Below are 22,757 nucleotides of genomic sequence, written 5' to 3'. Positions count from 1 at the left end.
AGGGATTTGGCAGGAGGGCTGCGGGACTGGGCAGCCCCGCCACCGGTGCACACTTATTCCTGCTCAGATCTGAGAAAGGAGGTCACCCTTGTAAGTCCCACAGCAGAGCCTGAGGGGATAGGGCTGTCTGTGGTCCAGGACCTACCTCGAAAGCACAAGACCTTGAGTTCTTTACAGCACAATTAGCCTCAAACCAGCTTGGAGGTGGGGGCTGCTCTTTTTTTTTTTTTAAATAAAAAACAAGTTCCAAGAATTCATGTATCAATGTCCTTTCTGATAAAAATGATACTTTATTATAATTTTTTAAAATCACAGAATTCCAGTCTAAATATCACACACACACACACAGACTCACACAGACACACACACCCTCTGGTGTTGGCTCCCACACCCCTTCAAATCTGGCTAATGAGTTATGCTTCAGGGAATTTTTCCAGTTCAACTCATGCTCAACTTGGAGTAACACGCATCATCGGTCTTCTGGTTCTGCTCATACTTCAGTGATGACGGTACGTTTGCTGAAGAAATTGTTTCTGCTGGCTCAGCAGCCCAGTGCTGTGGGCACTGTGCGGTATGATCATATTTAAATATGATCTACACATCACTCCCCTGCAGGCTTTGCTCTCTCTTCTCTCTCACTGGTTTGCTGGATCTCTCCAGGGGTTCCCTTAAACACTATAATAAAACGTATCAACTGGACAGCAGGTGGCTCAGACCAGTACCAATGCTCCACATGAAGTCACCAAGCCTACAACTTTGCCGTTACAATTCAAAATAAATATTAGTTCAAAGTGAGGAGATAGATGACTTGCTCACTAGGAAACTGCTTGATTCTTTCTAAAACTCACAATCCGCTATGGACTTTTGTTTCATGATACAGTCAAGAAAAATGAGGCAAACTGTCACTCACATTGCTGGCAGAACACCCCGTCCTGTCCCCCTCCATGCAGAGAAATGACAGCAGAGCCTGGTTATCACATCAGTGGCTTGGGGTCACTTGAGGTTCAGGTAACAATTCCTAAAGTTAGTTAAGATCAGTTATGTAACCACGATGCTAGGATGGGGGCCCTCACCTTGAGGGTGATCTAAGAGCTGGGCTAGCTACACTGAAATCAACTAGAGAGAACCTGTCAATATTGAAATCCAACTCTTAAGGACTGGGTGTCTTCAAAACTCATATGCCCTTCTTTTAATCAGGAAATCGACATCAGGGGTGCTGGCCCGAGGAAGCCACTGACAGTCTTAATGGAAGCAGAGATATTTTAGAAATAGGGAACGCATTTTGCGACATCTGTTTCCAGACCACAGCTATAGAAACACTTTCCAGAGTTGGTCTGCTCGAATGCCTAGCTCACGAACAAAGGCAGCCAGCCCTCACGAGGTACTGACGTATGTCCTGCCAAAAATAGTTTTCTTTTCCTAAAGTTGTAAGTTCTCTTCAACTATATTACACATCTGTTCTTTTCATCGGCAAAAGGAACGACTTAAAAAAAGGTCCAAAATGAATGATGTCTACGTAGAATGAAGGTAGAATTTTGGTTGGTTGGTTTCTGTAATTCAGAATATAGATGCAATCAAAAGAGCTGTAATGGTCTGCACATTCATTTCTTCCCAGGGTCCTTTGCTCAGCTCACATGAACTCATCAGAGTCGTTACCATCCTGCAGGGGACAAAAAGTGAGAGGATGAAGGCCTTGAGGACGGTCAGTCGGTATCTTACGTTTACTAGCAAGCTAACCCACCACCCCTCTTTCTTATTCCTCATCTCGGGGTTCAGGGAGTAGCAGGAAGATGACCAAACTCACCACTGCCCCCTTGTCATCGGCTCTTGGAACGACCAGGGAGAGTAGCCACATCCTACAACATGCTCGTTACCACAACCCCCAAGTTACCACGGACGGAAGCCCACTCCAACTCGTAGAGGGTGGGATGAGGGTGAGGAAGGGGAGGAAATAGCTAAGCATTTCGCGTGGATTCTCAATTTTAAAAAGGGGGGAACTGAGATGAGGGCTAGGGAACCTGTTTCCCTGGAGTGACTTAACTCTCTGAACACAGCTCATGTCACACCGCATACCCTAAACACCACAATTTAGAAAAGGACCAATCCTCAACAAGTATGCTAATCAACAGTATCTTGATTCCTTAAGCCAACAACACTGCCATATGCAAAAAACTAAAGTAAAAAAAAAAATTCTGCCCTAAACCCCAGTATTTTAAACTTCATGGTTTTCATAGATTTCTGATTTCACAAGATAGCTGATTATTTTTCCTCCTTTTTAGTAGGTAAAGTCCTTAAGTCAAGCAAAGGCTAGTAATCAAGCTAGTCAGTTAGGTCTCTTATACACGACAGTGTACAGGCAATGGGCTGATTAAGTCCCACAGGCCACACAAAGGTGCAGCCACAGGCCACACAAAGGTGCAGCCCCAGCCCCCTTTCATCGGCAGCACCGGCCACTGCACTGGCTTCAATGTCTATCTCTTACTGCCTAACAGCAATACTGCCAAGAGCCAGAGGCACAATGTAGATTCTCTTTAAGGTCCCTGGCTGGAAATGGTAGAAAAATATTAGGTGACGGTAGAAAATGGTGGTTTTTATAAAGGCTGGTTTTAGCCAGCATCTCTGTGTTGTTCCTCTTCCCCCTTCTTAAAAAACTATTTTAGAGTGTGTGTGCATGTACCACATGCATGCAGAAACCCTTGGGAAGTCAGAAGAGGGCACTAGATCCCTTGGAACTGGAGTTTTCAGAGGTTGTGAGCCATCATGAGGGTGCCAGGAACAGAGCCCAGGTCCTCTGGAAGCAGCAAACTCTTTAACTGCTGTGCCTGGAGCTTCTCAGGAAAGCTGGCTCATCTGTTTGTGTTTTGTCTGGGTACCAGGACTGACTGCCTCAGAGTCCTGAACTTCAAGAGCAGCATCAGACACTGGGAAGAGTCAGTGTGCATCTTCAAATGTCAGCTTCCCCGTCAGCAAGACTGCCTGGGAGGTAAGGGTGCCAAGTCCCTCCAGGGCTATGCATTAGATGTGTGCAGAGCTCCTGCTGCCCAAAGGCAGGTATTCTGGGACCACAGGAATGCTTAACTATGTCTGTGGTCTAGGACTTTCCTTGGTCAACTATTACATTTCAGATTCCCCAGTTCCTAAATGATTCAGCTTCAAAGCTACACCTCTTGTCACCCAGTGATAAACTGATAGGCAAGAAGACTGTAACAGCAACAGTCTACGCCTTCAAGCCCAAATCAAAAAGGACAAAAGTGACAGATAAAAGAGGTTATGCTAAATAGAAGACTAAAAGCTCAGATGAAAATCTAGCTCAAGGTGGCCGGTGGCCCAGTACTTGGGAGGCAGAGACAGGCAGATCTCTGAGTTCAAGGCCAGCCTGGTCAACAAAGCGAGTATCAGGACAGGCTCCAAAGCTACAGAGAAACCCTGTCTCAAAAAAACAAAACAAAAAAACAAAGAAAAGAGAAAGAAGAAAGACAGAGACAGAGACCAGCAATCTAGCTGATGAGCTTGCACAGTCCTATCTCACATAAGCATCAGCCTTTGAATGAAGACAAGTGATCACATTACAAATCAGGTTGTTAAAGACAAGATGGTTAACAGAAGAGAAACTGTTACAAGGAGACTGAAGCCTTCTTCCCATTTGAGCACCTCACCCACAGCAGCAAGTAACAGAGCAGGAGGAAGGGGGACCAGTGAGCATTTGTCTCTGGTTGAACACTGTAGTCCTGGGGCTCTTAGTGACAGTGACTGTGCATACACATGCATCACTGGCCCCTTGCATCTGTGGGTGTCTATGTCTGAAAATCCAACCAAATGCAGACAGAAAGCACTTGGAATCCCACACACATACGCACAGGCCTTTTGCTTGTCATTACTTCCTAAGCAATAAATTGTGACAACTGTTTGCATCTACATTGCAACTGGTATAAATAACAACACAGGATAAAACACATGGGGAGAGAAAACCCAAGTTACATGAAAATATTCTTCCATTTTATAAGGGTTTTGAGCATCTACAGATTTCAGATTTTAGTATTCCTAGGGCCTTGAAACCAGTGCCTCAAAGATATCAAGAGCTGATTGATGAGGCCTGTGCTTCCAATTCCGGAACATGTAAGCTGTTAAGATCCACCGTGACAGGACTGTTATGTACAAGGTTGAAACACAGGCCAGATTTCTGGTGAAAGCTTCTAAATAGGAAGTCTGGATAAATACTAGTCGGCAGAGCAGAGGCTGGAGCACTAGTTTTAACTGAATTGGACTTGGAATCTATCACAGACTTCTCCTAATGTTAAGCTGCTCTGCGTTGTAAGAAAGCCAAGAATAACGTTCAGAAGGCTAAACAAATTCAGGGCTCAGTAAGTACCAGGGACGACTACCTATGTCATGACAGAGTCTAGCACAGTCTTCACGGCACACCCTGTTTACAGGGTACAACAACCTTATGAGGTAATGTCTCTGTACTGAGCAACATCCCTCTAGCAAGGCTAAAACTGCAGTAGGCTCACTGTAGTGACAGTTTAAATCTCCTGACTTCATACTCAGTCCTGCTGGATTACATGGTGCGTGTCTGGAATTTCTCAGAAATAATTTATAAATTTATTTATAAATAAATAATTTATAAAATAATTTATAAATTATCTTGATTCATAAAGGATACTCAAAAATTTAGTCCTTCACAGAGGTGGGAGTAAAAATACAATCTTACACATTCCTGGATAGGTACTGGATAGATAAACAATGTCTAAAATCCTACTGATTCCAATTCATACACTGAGCTTGGAGTTTAAAAAGATAACCTTACTTGGGAAACTGAGACGCTTAGCAGAATTTTCTGTACTAATGGCAGGTCCTTCACTGTTGCTGACATAAGGAGCCTCTGGGCCGCACAGAGCTAGTGAGACTAAAGAACACAGGTTTAACGTAATTTTCATGTAAACAGCCTTTGCAGTTCGTCTCTAACATACCTGACAATACAGACGGAAAGCCTGCATTTTAAAACCGTATTATACAGATCTGAGCCAAATGTGATGGTAGATGCTTGTAATCCCAGCACTTGGGAAGCAGAGGCAGGAAGAGAGAGTCTAAGACCAGGCTGGGTTAAGGAGGGTTATGGCAGCCTGAGCAACAAAACAAAACCCCATCTCAAACAAAACAAAACAAAAAAAACCCGAAACGTCAACTCTTATTCCTGGTCCTAACAAGGATGGAAAAAAAAAACAGTGTTGCTATTTAGGCTGAAACAGATGATCTCTGTATTTGGTACATTTATTTTTAATTAAAAGGAGTAAAATTCTGGTTCTGTTGAAGTGTGCTGTGGAATCTATAGCCACATTAGTGGAGGAAATTAATAAATGCAAATACATTTGAAAGTCTGGAAATAGGAAAGGAGCAAGGAAGTGGACTGCAGGGGGCTGCCACAGTCTGAATCTGGAAATGTCCCCAAAGGCCATGTGCTGAAGGCTTGTTCTCCAGAACATTTAAGAAGTGCTGCCTGGTGTGGAGAAATCAGGTAACAGAGGCACACCCTTCATAGGGTACTGGGACCCCTCCTCTTTCCCTCTTTGCCTCCCAGCTGCCGCATGGTTTAACAGCTTGCCGGCCCATGCTTTCCCACCAGGATGTACTGTCTTAATATAGAATAAAAGCAACAGGGCAGCTGACCATAGCCCAAACCCTCCAAAACCCTGAGTCAAAATAAAGCTTCTTTCCTCATAAAAGGATCATCTCAGGTATTGTGTTAAGTGAGAGAAAGCTGACTAACACACTGCAATAATAATAGGCCTGCCCTTCACAGCAGGCAAGGCATCAGACTCTGCTTCTGTGCAGTGACCCATACTAAATTAACACAAGAGCACGGGAAGGAAGGCAAGGCCTGCCAAATCTACCCCCAGTGTGCTAGATGGTAAGCAATCTGAAATGCAATAATAGTAACTCAGTTACTAAAGACTCTGTGAAGTATTTCAGTGCACAATATTGGAGCAAGAAACGTGAACATACTTGATTTGAAGACATATTCTCAACTTTCATTAGTGATGAGTAGCTCCTAGAAGAAAAAATATTCAAAGTGAGGTTATCGCTCAGTAAGCATCTCATGGGTGGCTACCACCCTAAAACCCACATCTTGCAGACGGTTACCACGCTGGCTGAAGGCTGAAGCCAGTTGTTGAAGCTACCCCCTCTGATGAAAGCAGCACTAACGATGTTCAACTTTCTAAGGGCAGAAAAAGGCTGTGGAAGCGGCTTTGAGTTAGTCAGCTTCGCGTCTCTGTCCCAACGGCACAGCTGTGCAAGACTACACACTCCCTTACCTTTTCCTTCTCAACAGACCGGATTCTGAGGAAAGCTCACAATGGCTTACAGTGAAGGACAACACTTTCAACACTCGGAGCTTTAATGTGCCCTCCTCCCACCAGAAAATCTGTGAGCAGAGCCCGCGGGGATAACCTGTGTCAGCCAACAGCAAGGCCACAGCCCCATCGTACCTAAGTTCATCCATTTCCCGTTTCTTCTTCATTTCTTCTTTCTCTCTCCTCTTCATTTCCTGAATCTGGGCTTTTTTCTCATTCCTCTCTTCGCGGTCTCGGCTTTCTTTCTCTGCTGCTAGGTCAGGAAACTTCTCCGATTTGGTCTTTTCTAATCGATTCAAGATTTCATTCACTTTCTTCTCTACGGTCACAATTTTTACCTGTGAGGGAGGTAAAGGGGAAAGTACTTAGCCGTTTTTCTCTCACCTAAGAGGGGCAAGTCTTGGGCTTTCCTCACCCAGTGTAACACCCTTAGGAACATCACAGTCAGTCTGGAGCCGGGCCCCGCCTCCCGTGGTGGCATGAACACTTACATCCTTCTGCCTGTGAAAGCCTATCTGCCCCACATCCATGTCAGCTGTTTTCTTCAGGTTAGACCAAGGCGTGTATACCACATTAATGTTGTTCATCTTGCAGCCTGCCGAGAGAGACTGTCTTCAACAGGCAGGAAACATGAAACCGAGCGGCGTAGCCCTCACCCACAGCAAAATATCATCCACCCATCCCGGTCATGGCTTGAGATCAGAGATCCTGACACCTCCAATGTTACAAAGCACAAAAGACAAGTGGAAAGTCAAATATGAAGCCAAAGTGTCACAGCAGGAAAAACAAGGGTAAACGACTAACATCAGTGGCTTCCAAGAACTCCCTAAATTGAACACAAAATTAGCATGTGCATAGTTTTCAAGAGAAAAGAACCAAGGGAGTCTCCACAGACTCTTGAAGGAATCTTTGAGGCAGTAATGGGTAACCAGTAATATACCAGTAATATACAGCTACAGCCTGGGATTTCAGAGAGCCAGCCTGGCAATGAGCTCAGAGGTGCCTATTACTCTCTGACCCCATCTGACATTGAGGACACCAACACGTTTAGGAAGGTTTGTTCGGTGGAGCCCTTTTCCCTAAATAAACCTGATTCTGACCTAAAATGGGCCAATTTAGCAGAAACCAGCAAGTTCAATCCCTGTTCCCTAAGTGCTGAGCAGGAAAGAATTTGGCAACTACAGAGTTGCTAGTGGCGTGTCCCCTGCACTCTCACGAATTTCTTCAGTCCTCAGCAGCATCCTCTGGTACTCATTTAGAGCAGAACTCGGGGCCCAGCTTCACAGTCTGTTATGTGAGCAATCACTGGAAGGCTAAGGGAGGAAGGGGAGTTAATTCCCATGTTACCATTCCTTCCCCATGTTCTCTCTAGAACTTGTAAACTGTAAGGACATTAAAAAGAAAGAAACAGAGCCGAGAATAAAGTGTCGACGGCTCTTTGAACCAAGGCGCATTTGCGAGTCAGGGGCACAGGGGAGAACAAGGCAGTGTGCAAGAAGCTGGAACACAGAAGAGTTTGCTTGTTTCAATGCTCACTTCAGTAAATGTAGATATAAGATTATCTAGTCTCCTCATAAAACAGAACGCCCTCACTCCTAACAGCCTGTTGATGTATAGAGTTGAAAACTGGTGGCTCCAAAAGGTCAATTTTAAGCTTCTTTGTATACACTCGTCTTTTGTTATTAAGGCCGCCTGAGTTGAGGCTGAAGACAGCAGTCTGCATGAAGGAAGGAAGGTTGCCAAGCTCTCACCATGCAGTCATGGACCCCAGCGCCTGCTGTCAGCTGTGTTTGCTCCGGGTCATCTTCCACCTTCATCTATAACCACTTATCTCTCTTTAGCCAGGTCTATATCCTACCCTAAAACCTCAGTCACTCAGACCAATACCTCTCAAACCCCTTCAGAAGTGCTATCCCCATCCTAGACCTTTTGTTCAGATTAAATCTTACCTAGTAGAAATGAGCAGGCACCAAGCCCAGTATTTTAACTACTGCCTAAAACAGGGGGCGCTTGTTCCCAGCCCACACTGCACACTGGCTCACCCAGAGAGCTTCTGAAAGAAAACAAGACTCAAGGACCACCCAGGCCATCACAACTGAAAGGAAGGATAAAGCATGGAAGAGAGGGGAAAAAGAAAAGACATGGTTTAAAGTCTCTAGCTCTAAGCCTGGTATAGCATCCAGGAAGCCAAAACAGGAAAATTGTGAGTATCAGGCCAGTGTGGGTTACACAGTGAGTTCCACACTAGCTTAGGCGACATAGCAAGATCCTGGCTCAAAATACCCAAACAAGGGGCTGGAGCAGTGGCTTAGTAGTTAGAAACACTAGATACTCTTCTAGAGGACTCAGGTTCAATTCCCAACACCCACGTGGTGGCTACAATTGTCTGTAACCCAGTTCCAGGTAATCTGACACTTTCTTCTGGGCTCCAAGGGCACCAGGCATTCACATGGCATAGACACACATGCAAACGAAACACCATACACATAAAATTACATTTAAATTTTTAAAAAAGAAAACTGAAACAAACCCCTCTAATGTTAAGATCTGATGACAAACAAAGGCAGCAACATTGACAGCAGAGCCACGAGACACACCTCCTTAGCTATTAGCACTGCACTGCTACTGCCAGGCTGGGGCAAAGCAGGGAAAGGGAGAGTCACAAGTGCCAAGACTCAGAGGGACAGTGGGACTTGAGGAGTGGGAGATGAGCTGCTACTCCCCTGACAAGCAGCAGAACTGCCCCTCCTCAGTCTTCTCCTCTGGTGTCCTCAGAAGCATGCCAAAGTCAACAGCACGATTGCTAAAATGAACTTCATTCCAGACACAGAAAAAGTGCGCGCTGACTCAGAAAACACTCGTAGGAAAACTGACCTTGAATGCTATTGGCCTTCACGAGGTGGGCGCAGTCCATGAGAACCTCCTTTGGAATGTCTTCTATCCTCTCTCCCTGCAATATAAAATATACCGAATGGTCCTCTTTGGTTACTAATGGTCACTGGTACACTCACAGCACCTGCTGTCTTACCTGCGGGACACAGGCTTACAGCATGCAGGGGCTCTTTGGGTCGGTTACAGAACACTGAAAGATGAAGTGAATTTAGCATGCCCACACAGGATGCTACCTGAACTAAGAGAAGGCACTAACAGGGAAAACTATACTTTACACCTTTTAAGAACCATGCTGCAGCCGGGTGGTGGTGGCGCACGCCTTTAATCCCAGCACTCAGGAGGCAGAGGCAGACTGATCTCTGTGAGTTCAAGGCCAGCCTGGTCTACAAGAGATAGTTCCAGGGCAGGAATCAAAAGCTTCGGAGAAACCCTGTCTCGAAAAACAAAACAAAACAAAACAAAACAAAAAAAAGAACCATGCTGCAGATATTTACTGCAGTTATGGCCCAGGAGCTTTTGTCCTCATTCTTTTCTGGAAAGCATGTGGAGAAATGGTGCCCATTCAGCATCTAGAAGTCTCCCTGCCTGAGGTCCCTATTACCGTGCTTTGAAAGAGATGCCTTGGAATTCTGGATCCCAAACATCTCACAGACCATCTTCCCCCCAGTCAAAATCAGGGTGAGTTCTTGTGGTGGAGTGGTGGATCCCCACTATTTACCAACCACAAGGGAGAAATGATAGAGATGCCACTTTCTCTACAGAAATCGCTATCAATCAAAGATCTGAATAAATAAAGCTATTTCCAAAATAAACAAAGACAATGGAGAAAATCAGTTTAGAATCAGGTTCTATTGGGCATGGGATTACAGAAACAGCCATCAGATGACAAATGCTACATAGAACTCAGTGCTGAAATAACTTTATCTCACTGCTGTGCTTCAAACTTATATAATTTCCAAGTGTGTATGTATCGTGGTGTGTGTGTGTGTGTAGTGTGTGTATGTGGTGTGGTGTGTGTACGTGTGTGTGTGTGTGTGTGCTGTAGCGTGTGGTATGTGCGTGGTGTGGTGTGATGTGTGTGTGTGTGTGTGGTGTAATGTGTGGTATGTGCGTGTGGGTGTGGGTGTGGTGTGGTGTCTGACAGGTGAACCTAGAGCCTTCCTTCTATATGCTAGGCAAGTACTCTATCAATCACTAAATTACATTCCCAGCTACATTTAAAATTATGAATATATGGTGCTCATCACTAAAGAGAAAGTCATGAATTCATGTTTACATTCCGTTACCTTTTGCAATCGAAGGTATACATGAGCCGAAGAGAGTTTGTCCACGTGAAACCTGCAAGGAAGGAAACCACTTTTAGCAAAACAACCATGTCCTCGGCCACTTGCGTCAAAAGCATCCCACTCCAAGAAAGTACTCCCTGGGACTTATTATAAAACTGTCGCCATCTCCAAAGGGCCGGCCAGTGACCTGGAGAGGCAAGAGGAACCTGGGAACTGTGCAGCTGGCGTGGCTCCAGGCCAAGAGGAGTCAGATAGTAAATATGAAAACATCCTGGGAGAGTGGAGCTTCAAGTGACAAAAAGAGCAATCAGTGACCAAGGGCTTCACGGAAGAATTGAGATTTAGCACAGGCTAAGAAAAAACCAGGGAAAGAATTTCAATGAGAAAAGATGGAAGAAGTCAGTGAAAGTCCACTGTTGCTGACCTGGGAGCCTTTCAGGACTGCAGTCTAGAGAAGAGGAGAATATGGTTTCTAATATCTCAACTTTACAACGTTGGCAAAACCACCAAAAACAAGGATCAAGTTCAGATTGAGAAAAGTCAGCTCACTAAGCAGACTACATCATTAAATGGATCAGACTTAGAATTCTTCCAATCCCCGACCAAGCCCCACTCACAGACAATGGCATCAATGCGCATCCCTGGGTGGACAGGGTCTCTGCGGCACTGGTGCTGTCCTAAAATCAGTCAGGACGCCCCACAGCACTGCTTCTTTCTTGGCATAGGACTCACTGCATAGCTCTGGCTGCTGAGGGACCAATGGTCTTTTTACTCTGTCACTTGTATTATTTTTAATAAAACGCTCATTGGCCAGTAGCCAGGCAGGAAGTAGAGGCAGGACAATGAGAACAGGAGAATTCTAAGAGAGGAAAGAGTCAGTCTGCAGTCGTCACAGAGGAAGCCAGACATAGAGCACGCAAGATGTGACTGCCTCACCGAAAAAGGCACCAAGCCACTTGGCTAACACAGACATGAATTATAGGCTACTATAAGTTATAAGAGTTAATAAGAAGCCTGAGCTACTAGGCCAACCAGCTTATGATTAATGTAGATCTCTGTGTTTATTTAGAACTAAATGGCTGTGGGACCTAGTGGGACAGAAACCTCAGTCAACACCTGGCTGGTCTGGTACTTGCTATGTAGATGGACTAGCATTTTACTTACACAGATTCTTCTGCCTCTGCCTCCTAAGTGTTGGGAATGAGGTGGGACATACCTCCACAGCATATTAAAGTCACTTTTCCTTAGGATCTGTACTAGGTAGTTTTATGTCAGCTTGACAGCAGCTAGAGTCATCATCAAAGGAGGGACCTTCAAGTGAGACCATGTTTCCATAAGATAGGGCTGTAGACAAATCTATTAGTGATGGATGTGGGGGATTCTGAATAGAGCCACATGTTAGTGGGAGTTTGAGTTACCTAGCTCATTGTGGGTGGGGTTATCCCTGGACTGGTAGTCGTGGATTCTATAAGAAAGCAGGCTGAGCATCATGGGAAACAAAACAGTAAGCACCACCCCTCCATGGCCTCTGCATCAGCTCCTACCTCCAGGCTCTTGCCCCGTGTGAGTTCCTATCCTCACTGCTTTTGATGATGAATGTTACATGGGACTGGGAGTGAAATGAACCCTTTCTTCCCCAAGTTGTTTTTGGTCAAGGTGTTTTATCGCAGCAATAATAACCCTAACTAAGACAGGGTTCTTATTATCCATCAATTTAATGCAATCTATTAAAATTGATGTGACATTTTTCGTGCTTATAATTCATCAAATGAAGTTGACTCACTTTGTGACACACAGATATGGGCCTAGAATTCAAGCAACAAACAATGAACTGACCTCAGCTGAGAAGGAATACCTGCTACTCTTAACTTCTGCCTGTTTAGTGACAGCTCTTTATTAGTGACAGTCCTTCCTACACACGCCTGACACGGTGACTCCGTTAACTTTAGCTGGAGCTGTCCCTAACAAGGGTTAAGGAAGCCTACGGAAACTGAGCAGAGTGGCAAAGCTTATAATTCCAGCAGACAGGAGTATCATAAGTTTACAGTCAGTCTGGACTACTTAGTAAAACCCTGTCTCAAAACAAAGAAACAAAACCCTAAGGAGGCCTCATTGCACCCCCTACAGACTTCCCCAGGCATTTTTTTGTTCTTGACATCTATTCTAGGTGTTAAAGGGTCATACATTCACACTTGGTACAGGATATAGACAAGTATGATTCAGTAGGAAGGCTAAGATTATGCTGTTTCTAATGTCCTCAAAAAAGCAAAATATCTTATTTGTTCTGGATACAGAACAATATTCAGACTTCAGGCAAATGATCTATGTTGCTTCTTAGTCTTTACTGAGAGCCAGAAATGGACACTACATAATATTTGATTCATGTTTTTCCAAACTGTTCATTTACTCATTTGTGTTCCTATGTAAAATTCATATTAATTATCACCTTTATTTGGGCATTTTTTTGTACCCTGAAAAATCCCTTTTATAAATCTAGAAATTTTGTATATTTCATTTTCCTCTCAGAATCTTTTTTTTTAAAAATATTTATTATGAATACAGTGTTCTGCCGCCATGTACCTCCATGTCAGAAGAGGGTACCAGAACTCTCATAGGTTGTTATGAGCCACCATGTGGTTGCTGGGAATTGAACTCAGGACCTCTAATAGAGCAACCAGTGCTATTAACCTCTGAGACATCTCTCCAGTCCCTCCTTTCAGAATCTTAAGGAAAATATTATGCTGTGAACTGACCTCAAGTGAGAAGAAACACCTGCCACTCTTTCTGCTTACTTAATGGCAGCTCTTTATTAGTAAGAGCCCTTCCACTAACAATAGTAGCTATAGCAGATTCTTTTTCTTCAAGGTCTCCTATATGGAATGCTGTCAATAGAAATATCAAACTAATTAGGTATGAACTCATAAGCACTCATGAGAGTATCACAGCTAGAATGGTGGTTTGAGTGAGAACGGCCCCCACGGGCTCATATATTGGAATGCTTAGTCACCAGGGAGGGAATTCTTTGAAAGAATTAGGGAAGTGTGGTGGGTATGTCAGTGGGGTGGGCTCTGAGGTTTCAATAGCTCATGCCAGCCCCAGTCTTTCTCTCTGCCTGATGCTCTCAGCTACTGCTCCAGTGCCATGTGTGCCACCACACTCTCCACCAGTCTCAGGCTAAGCCTCTGAGACTGTAAGTAAGGTCCAAATACATGCTTCCTTTTCTAAGAGTTCTGTGGTTACAGTCTCTTCAGGCTTACATTTACATAGTTACAAAGTGCAGAGACCAACAGAAACACCAGGTTTGAAGTAATTCAGAGCAAACTTGCTGTTTACTAAGTCTTTCTAGTGTTCCTAACAATGCCCACTTGAGGTTTAACTATGCCCACTTTTAGCCTCTTGTCCTGTTATGTTCCCATCCCTGCTCATCTTGATCCCCTTCACTAACTCAGAGACTAGAATTTTTGATAAAGGAACAGTTACTTGAGGGTGTAGAGGCACAGGCAGTGAGCGGCTCAGTTTCTTGAAGGGAGGGCTGTGCAAATACAGTGAATTTGGCAGTCTGGAGGTAGCAAAGACATACTTCTCTCTTTTCCTCACTTGAAAACCGATTTACTTCTAATCTCATTTAATGCCTAGAAGAGTCTTTGCTTAAAGGAACCTCAGAAGGTTTACCAGACAGACTCAGCTGCTGCCACAGGTAAATCCCCCAAGGCAGCATCAGGAGAATATCAGGTTAACATCAGAATGCAGAAGAGCTCAGGGCCACTTTTTTGTCCAGGACAATCCCTGGCAGATTGTCAGGACTGACAGCACAGGAACTGGAACAGGGCCCCGAGGTTCGGGGCTATTCCAGCAGCCCTGAGTTCTCAAATAACTTCTGGAAATAAAAGTCAACTGTGCTGAACTTTGGTCATTAATCTCTGGACTATTAAAGGTGCCAAAAGGGATCTCTAGGTACCTGTCGACATAAGCCTGCTGAGTCTCAAGCTAAAAAAAAAAAAACAAACTTCAAGCAAACTGTCTTTCAAGTTGTATTTTAATATGTAACCTTTCCTACATAGGCAGCTATCCTCAAATCTGTATGCTAACGTACAGCATCGGTGAACATGGTACCTCTAATTCTAACACCTGGAAAACTGAGAGAAGAAATTTCTGTGTTTTCAAAGGCAGCCTGGGTTACACAGTGAGTTCCAGGGAAGCCTGAAATAGTCAAACTCTAGCTTGAAAAAACAAAGGGGTAAAAAGTATAGCAGGTAACTGCCTAACAGACACAGACAGCGCATCAGAGAGCCCGGCATCTACAGGAACTACTTCTGCTGGGGACGACAGCCACGCAAAGGAGAGACAACAGGAAGCAGTCCCTGGGAGGAAACTTCCAGGGGGTGTTTGTAGGATGGCAGCAAGTGAGTTGAGTGGGAAGTCAGTAGATGTATGGAACTCTCATTATGTACCAGCACTAACGACCTGAGTAGTTCACGAAGCAGATGAAGAGTTGTCCTGTTGAAGATATTGGGCCTTCTGAAGGAAAGCCACAAATTCCAGAAATTCTGAGCAGTACAATCTGCCCACCTGCGCCAAGGGGCCCTAAGCAGGGTCTCATCTGATGGTGCATTTGAGCTGAGAAGCCAGGACACTGTGCTGGAACAGCTTTTGTTTTTATAAGGCTTTAACATTCCTCATGTGTCGGCTACATCCTGGTTCTCAGTGTGGACTTTAGAATGGTAGGTGAACATGCCCACCAGGGCCATGAACTAGAGCTCTTTACAACCAAGTAGGTAGAAGTCCAAGAGGTCCTTTGGGGAGGCCCTGCAGATATGTGGAGGCTTCTGAGCCAAGGGGGAGCAAGTGGAGCTTGAGTTACTCTCCATACAATACTTCCCTGTTAAGTGCTCAGTGCCGCACACCTCACTGAAAACTGAACCAGCGCTTCTGAAAAGTGGCCATCTAACCTCATAGCACTCCAGGGAGATAAGGGGGAGTTCTCCAGCCCACAGCTGGAGAAAAGAGATCTGTAGAGCTACAGCAATGGGTCTGGGGGTGGGAGTGGGGGGTGCAGTGAACTGAAGGAGAGAGCGAATCAATGATTTGGAAACTGAGCTGGGCCTGTGAGATCCTGGGCTGGGCCAGTAACAGCCAATGCAGACCTGTTCTGTCCCTCATCTGTAAAACAGGTATGATAGCAGTACTTCATAAATGCTGAGAAATTAAATGTATTGACACTTGACAATATTTGGCAGAGTTAAGCGCTTGAGAAATGTGCACTAAGTGTTGTGGGGTATTATTTTAAGATGTGTTTCATTAATTTATGCTGTGGAATATTTGTTTAATGATGCAAAGATGTGTTGCATTCTTTTATGTTACATTTGTTAACTCTGTGAAGCTGTGCTACTTTTCCTGCCTATAACACCTGAGTGGCCTAATAAAGAGCTGAAAGTCCCATAGCAAGATAAAGGCCAGGCAGGGCGGCCAGGCAGAGTGAATAAAAAGAATGAGGAAGAGGGAAGAGCGAGAGAAGGAGAAGAGGACACCAGGGGCCAGCCACCCAGTCACACAATCCACGGAGAAAGAAGGAAAGAAAGACATGTAGGATAGAGAAAGGCAAAAGTCCAGAGGCAAAAGGCAGACGGGATAATTTAAGAAAAGCTAGCTAGAAACAAGCCAAGCTAAGGCCAGGCAATCACAAGTAAATAAGTCTGCATGTATTTATTTGGAAGCTAGGTGGTGGGTCCCCACAGACCAAAGAGCTAAGAAAAGAAAAAACAACAACAACTACTACAGCCAAGTAAACAGGGCCTGAGAACTTATCCAGGGAGAAGGATGCTCCACTCTAATGGTTGAGACTAGGTTCCAGGAGAGAGAATATGACGGTCAGAATAAGCAGTGGAAAATGGCCATGGAAAAGAAAGTGGCTAAAAAGGTGTGTTGGGAGCCCGCACGTTTCTCTTGGTCATAGGGGTGGAGCACTGAGGGAAACCACAGCTATTTACTCATGGACACTAGAAACAAAACACCACGTAGGAGGTGTTTTAATTAAAGGAGGCAGGTAGATGGTTATGTTTAAAAATCTAAATGATAACCTAAATGAAGCAGAATAAAAATTGCAACTTACCAAATATCTTCAGGCCAGCCATACTTTATCAGATCTTCATCTACAGTAAGACACAAGAGGATGGAAAAAGAAATTAAGAAAAACTGTTAAGTGGAAATATCCAGGATTTTTATTGTTGGGAAGGGAAAAGCAGCCCATACCCCTTCACTTTCTCCTCTTCCTTAAAGGAGACAACAGAGGCAGAACTGGAAGGCTTGAAAAGAAGGACAGCTTTTACAGTCAGATAATTTACACTACATGGCTTCTGTCACACTTCCAATTCAAAGCCCAAAGATGTTTCCTTTGAATGAAACAAATACTAGAAAAAACTTCAGCAGCTGGGAAGTTAGGTAATTCTGACCAACTATAATGCTTAAATGCTAATATGATTTTGTTCAAACTTTAAAATAATGGATTACATCATCAGCATCAGCATGGTCTGCGACTAGAGTTCAGTGGCTGCATTGCTTGCCTAATGTTCACGAAGCCCTAGGTTTGATCCCTAACACCACAGAAGCCGAGTGCGGTTCACACAGCCTGTGATCCCAGCAATCGGGAGGTAGAGAAAGAGCATCAAGGTTCAGGTCACCTCTGGCCACATAAGGAGTTAAGACCAGCCTGGAATGTGTCTTAAGAGAACAGACAGATGGACAAAAACCTTGAAAATTCAGCAGGGTATGGCTGCATACACACGAGAAGCTGAGAAAGGATGTGAGTTTGAGAACAGCTTGGACTACAAGGCTAGAACAAGTCAGCTTAGTGAGACAGAGAAAGAATTGTTACAAGGAAGAGTTTTGGGAGCATGATGAAAGCTACTAGAGGTGAGGAGCTGATTTTTTATTATTATAAGAATTATAGCTGGGCAGTGGTGGTGCACGCCTTTTATCCCAGCACTCGGGAGGCAGAGGCAGGCGGATCTCTGTGAGTTCGAGGCCGGCCAGCCTGGTCTACAAGAGTGAGTTCCAGAACAGGCTCCAAAGCCACAGAGAAACCCTGTCTCGAAAAAAAAAAAAGAATTATATTATTAGCTGATAACTGTACATGTGGCAGGTAAATACTGGTTAGAACATGCGATTCCTTTGATTTTTAGATGTATTTAAGAAAGGATCGCCTACTACTGGCTAAGATATATACAACTCATAGGAGAGGGCACTTGGCGATAGTAGAGACCAGGAGGTTTCTGGCAGACATCAGGAATTTACTATGTGAGTGGGAAGCTGGGCAAAAAACTGAAGTAAGGGAAAATATTAGTAGCAAAACATTTCTAAGTGTGTTATGTATGGCTGAGGCCACCTGCTGGCTAAGAAGAGAAAATACCTGTCTTAAAAATTCCACTCCTGTTTTATCCACTGCTTGCTTAGAAACTGCGGGGCTACGAGAAATAAATGGGAGGTACTAGGAATATCCCCAATAGGAGCTTTAAAACACAGCTCCCTTTATTATTGGAATAAATTGGAAGGGCCGATACCTCCACAAGACTCCAAAGTTTCCTGATGAGCAAATAGTCTATACATACAAAATAACACAAAACACAAGAGGGCTCTAGACATCAGATTCAGGGTTGTGGAGACAGATGCTCATCGAGGTGTGTGTCTCTAGGCATCAATTCTACTACAAATACAAGACCTTTCTCAGCTCAGTCTCAAGCCCCACTCACCATCCCTTCCACAGCATGTGCTAGAAATCACTGCATTTTGTCCACACTTTAAAACATGCCCTACATTTCAGAGCAGTTTTAGCTTCACAACAAAGTATACATGCTTTGTTATATGTCTCTCTCTGTGTGTGTACACCTGAATGGAGCTAAAGCCCTACCAATGTCTTCCTCACAGAGGTTGGAAGGAGGCCCCCACACATAAGCCCTCAGTGAAGAGAAGACAACCTCAGAAGGAGGAGAGACAGGTGGGAATGCCTTGCCCCCTGCACCCCAGTTATACGGTGCAAAACCTGCATCACTCACACAGCAGCCAGGTTACAGGTGCTTCCCAGAAGCCGCAGTCTCAGGCTCCACCTCTAATGTAGTAGAAAGATGTTGGGGACTATTATTTCAAGGTGTGTGACTGTTGTTTATGCTGCATCTGTTTAACTCTGTGAAGCTGTGATTCTTTGCCCCTCTAAAACACCTGATAAAGAGCTGAATGGCCCATAGTGAGGCAGGAGTAAGGATAGGTGGGACTGGCAGGCAGAGAGAATAAACAGGAGGAACGAGGAAAGGAGGAGCAACGAGAGAACAAGAAGAGGATGTCAGGGGCCAGTCACCCAGCCAGCCACAGAGTAAAAGGAAAGGAAGATACACAGAACTAAGAAAAGGAAAAAGCCCAGAGGCAAAAGGGAGTCTGGATAATTTAAGAGAAGCTGGCAAGGGCTGGAGAGATGGCTCAGAGGTTAAGAGCATTGCCTGCTCTTCCACAAAGGTCCTGAGTTCAATTCCCAGCAACCACATGGTGGCTACAACCATCTGTAATGGGGTCTGGTGCCCTCTTTTGGACTGCAGGCATACACACAGACAGAATGTTGTATACACAATAAATAAATAAATAAATATTTTAAAAAAAAAAGAGAGAGAAGCTGGCAAGAAACAAGCCAAGCTAAGGCTGGGCATTCATATCTAAGAATAAGCCTCCACATGTGATTTATTTGGGAGCTGGGTGGTGCCCCCCACAAAACTAAAAAGAGTTAAACTTCGTACAACAGAAAGTAAACCATATTTGGCAACAGACTTGCGTTCCTATCCACTCTAAATAACTATGGCTCTATAGTGGTGGCTTACTGTTCACTGTAGAACAGGGAGATAGACAGCATCCTTTCCTTCACGAGACCAGGAGGATGCTGGGGGACAAGCAAAAATAATCAGAGATATTATGGGCTACGAGGAGAAACCTAAAACTCAAGTATTCATGTAGTATGGATGACTTCACCATTAGGTCACATCTTAGTCAGAGCCATAAATTCATTACAATGAAAAATTGCTTCAAAATGCGTTATTTTATTTTTATCTGTTCTCTCTTCATAATGATACACTTTTTTTTTAAAAAAGATTTCTTTATTGTGTATACACACACCAGAAGAAGGCACCAGATCTCATTATAGATACTTGTGAACCACCTTGTGGTTTCTGGGAATTGAACTCGGGGCCTCTGGAAGCGGCCAGTGCTCTTAACCTCTGAGCCATCTCTCCAGCCCCATGATACAGTCTTTTAATCTTACCAGCTCTGCTTTATGGCAACCATTTTTTGATCTTGTTTAATAATAAAAATTACTGGCAAATCTCTTACTGAAGAATGGTATGTGTGCCTCTTTTAATGCACACAAACTGTCCGATTCTAACTGCTGTCAATGCCAAACTGCACCTGATTAGACACCAACAGTTCTTGTCAGAAACAGGAAAAACAGACAAGGAGTACCAAAAGTTTAAACACCTATACAGTGTGACCGACCAGTCAGCTCTCCAGACTTACTGAGGTAGTGGCACCCAGCCCCAGGGACAGTCTTCCTAGAGAAGCAAGGTGGGGAGTGGCTTCTGCAAGAAGTTCCAGTAGTCTCTCAAGCAGCTAACAAGTGTTCACAGGAGTTAGGCACTCCACAGGTCCTTCCCCTAACCTTGACAACCTTGTGCAGTAACTACAGTCTATGAATGCCTCTCATATCTAAGATATCTGAGGGCCAAAGAGGTTGCACACCACAGCATGTTTGCTAAGGACTGATGCCGGTACGACTTCACAGCTGTCTTGTCTGAACCCTTGCTCTAATCCAGGAAGAAAGCAGCTGTTTTTCCATCTCAAGGAATGATACCCTCTCCAGTTCCTCTGAGGTTTTGCCTTCCTCACCTCCACACTGTGAGCAAACTCTGTGCTCTCTCCACTTAGGTCAACTTAGCTAGCCACAGTGGTTCACGTGCAGAAGCTCAGCACACGAAGGTCTGAGGCAGGAGAATCGCTATGAGTTCTAAGCCAACCTGAGCTATAGAGTGCAAGCTTGTCTCAAGGGAAAACAATTGCTCCACTGGGTCTGGCATGTAACTTAGCTGCAGTATTTGCCATCAGTGTTCACGAGGCCCTCAGGTCCACCATTCCCTATAACGCTGGAATTACAGTCACATAAGGCACACGAACTACAACTAAGCTGCACACCAGACCCAGCGGAGTAAGACAAGCAGAGGAGAAAGCTACGGAGAGGCCAACTGGTAAAACCCTAATCAGATAGGAACACATCTGCTATTGGTGGCAGAGTAAATACAGTTACCAAAGTCTATGCCAAAGTAGCTAGAAGACAGGATATTGAATTCTCTAACCGACAAGGAATGATCAATGTTTGAGGTGACAGATATGCTATGGGTTCCAATGGGACCACCTCACAATGTGTGTATGAACTCAAAAAATATGGCCAATTGTTGTTCGTCAAGTATAATTTCCAAAAGGAATGGAAGAAATTAATAGCAAAAACCATAAACGCAACAAACAGCACTCACCTGCCTGCAATTTCAAAATCAAATGCTTTTGTAAACTTACTTTCGTATTTATCCTTTCCCATGTAGATGGTGTACGTGGATGAGTTAACTGAAACAGAAACAAAAAGAAAATTAGTAAACATCACCAAAACCCTGCTTCACAGGAAACCCAAGTGTCAAAGGCTCTGATAAGGAGCTGCAAGCCACACCTGACTTACCCATCAGCTCTTATATCCTTCAATAATAAGTTTTATACTTTCAAGTAACTGGTATCAGCAGGACACAATTAAACCATAGCAAGAGCATTATAGTCCTACTGACCTCAAAATAGTATCTCGTCCCCAAAGATGACGTTTGCCAATACTTATTGCTGAATGGTTTGTTTTCTCCTTTTCAGGGAAATAGCTTTTGATTTGTTCCTTCACATGAGGGATAAAGTTTAATGGCCACTCCCAGATCAGTCCTACACCTTGGCCTTCTTCAGTGAGAATGAGCAACAACCACAAGTTCAAGGCCAGTCTGAGCTACGTAGTGAGTTCTAGGCCAGCAAGGGCTATATAATTAGGTCCCATCTCAAAAATAAACAAATAAGTACCAAGTACACAAACACTGAACATCACTCCACACTGGGGGACCTAGAAAGTAACACCAACAGTAGGGAGGCTTGACGCAGGAGGGTCCCTGTTCGAAGCCAGCCTGAGCCACTCACTGTCTCAACAAGGGAAAAAAACCAACACACAACAGCTAGCTCTACGAGTAAGGCACTATGCTTGGGAGACAAGACAGACTGCCTCTCAAGAGACCTGCCCTGTAGATCGAGCAGGCCACAAGAGAAGAGCGGTGCTAAGTCATGTTAACAGGATAAAGAAAGTGTATACTTAACATCATGGTGTGGGAACTAGGTCTCAAAAGGTGTCTTGGGAAACTCAAAGCTTTTTTTTTTTAAAACGGGGTGAGTTCATCAGAGACTGATTAGAACAATATGGACACAGCATTTCCTGGAAACCTAAACACCACTTTCTGGCCTTCCAAACCCAGCTCAGTAGTGTTACCATATGTCAACCGGACAGCACTTCTGCCCGGCGAGGGGTTGTACTGACGTTCTAGTCCTTCTATTGCTTTCCACGGCACTCCTGCTCCTCCCTTCTGAGAAGGGCAAGGTACTCTTCCTGTAGGAGACAGCTGTTGGCACCTGTCTCATTGGTCAATGTCGCTCCTCCAGGGTGCTGCCAGAATGCTAGGGCGAACCCACACACTTCCCGAGCCCAGGCAGCGTTCGAGGGTCTGTCAAGTGGGGATGAGAACATTCCCGGGTGTAAGGAGAGCCGGCTCGTATTCCCACGGCGCTCCCCAGGCCCCGACCAGAGGACCAGCAGGCAACCGAGGGGACGGCCGCGCCGGGACCCAGAAGGCGGTGGGACAGACGCTCGCGGGAGGATGCGCTCCAGGACCAGGTCCAAGCCCAGCGGCGGCGGCTGGGGAATCCCGGCTTTGGAGGCAGCTGCAGGGGCAGGACCCTGGAGGGTGCGGCGTCACTCACCACTGCTGCTGGTGAAATAGAACACCATGATCCTGGTAGAAGAGTGGCAACTCCTGCTCAAATCGCGAAGCTCAAGAGCCCACAGGCGCGAGGGTGAGCCGGCTACCAGGCTCTCCTCCGGGCACTTCCGGCGGACGTGAGACCGCGTCAC

General features: G+C 44.8%; 1 protein-coding gene across 1 annotated transcript; it reads right to left on the bottom strand.

The window, feature by feature from the left end:
- Positions 1 to 577: 577 nt before the first annotated feature.
- On the bottom strand, positions 578 to 22,757 carry Ccdc25 (coiled-coil domain containing 25). Its single transcript, XM_041675540.1, has 9 exons — positions 22,607 to 22,757; positions 21,128 to 21,175; positions 16,641 to 16,680; positions 10,532 to 10,583; positions 9,228 to 9,303; positions 6,845 to 6,948; positions 6,489 to 6,691; positions 6,004 to 6,049; positions 578 to 1,660 (listed from the first exon to the last, which is right to left on the bottom strand). The coding sequence occupies exons 1-9, from the start codon at positions 22,632 to 22,634 to the stop codon at positions 1,631 to 1,633; spliced, it is 627 nt and encodes a 208-aa protein (XP_041531474.1). The 5' UTR covers positions 22,635 to 22,757; the 3' UTR covers positions 578 to 1,630.

Source organism: Microtus oregoni, unplaced genomic scaffold, assembly GCF_018167655.1.
Source record: "Microtus oregoni isolate MIOR12 unplaced genomic scaffold, Mior012 000001F_ref0000356, whole genome shotgun sequence".
Taxonomy (NCBI): Eukaryota; Metazoa; Chordata; class Mammalia; order Rodentia; family Cricetidae; genus Microtus; species Microtus oregoni.
This window is presented reverse-complemented; position numbering and strand designations above follow the sequence as displayed.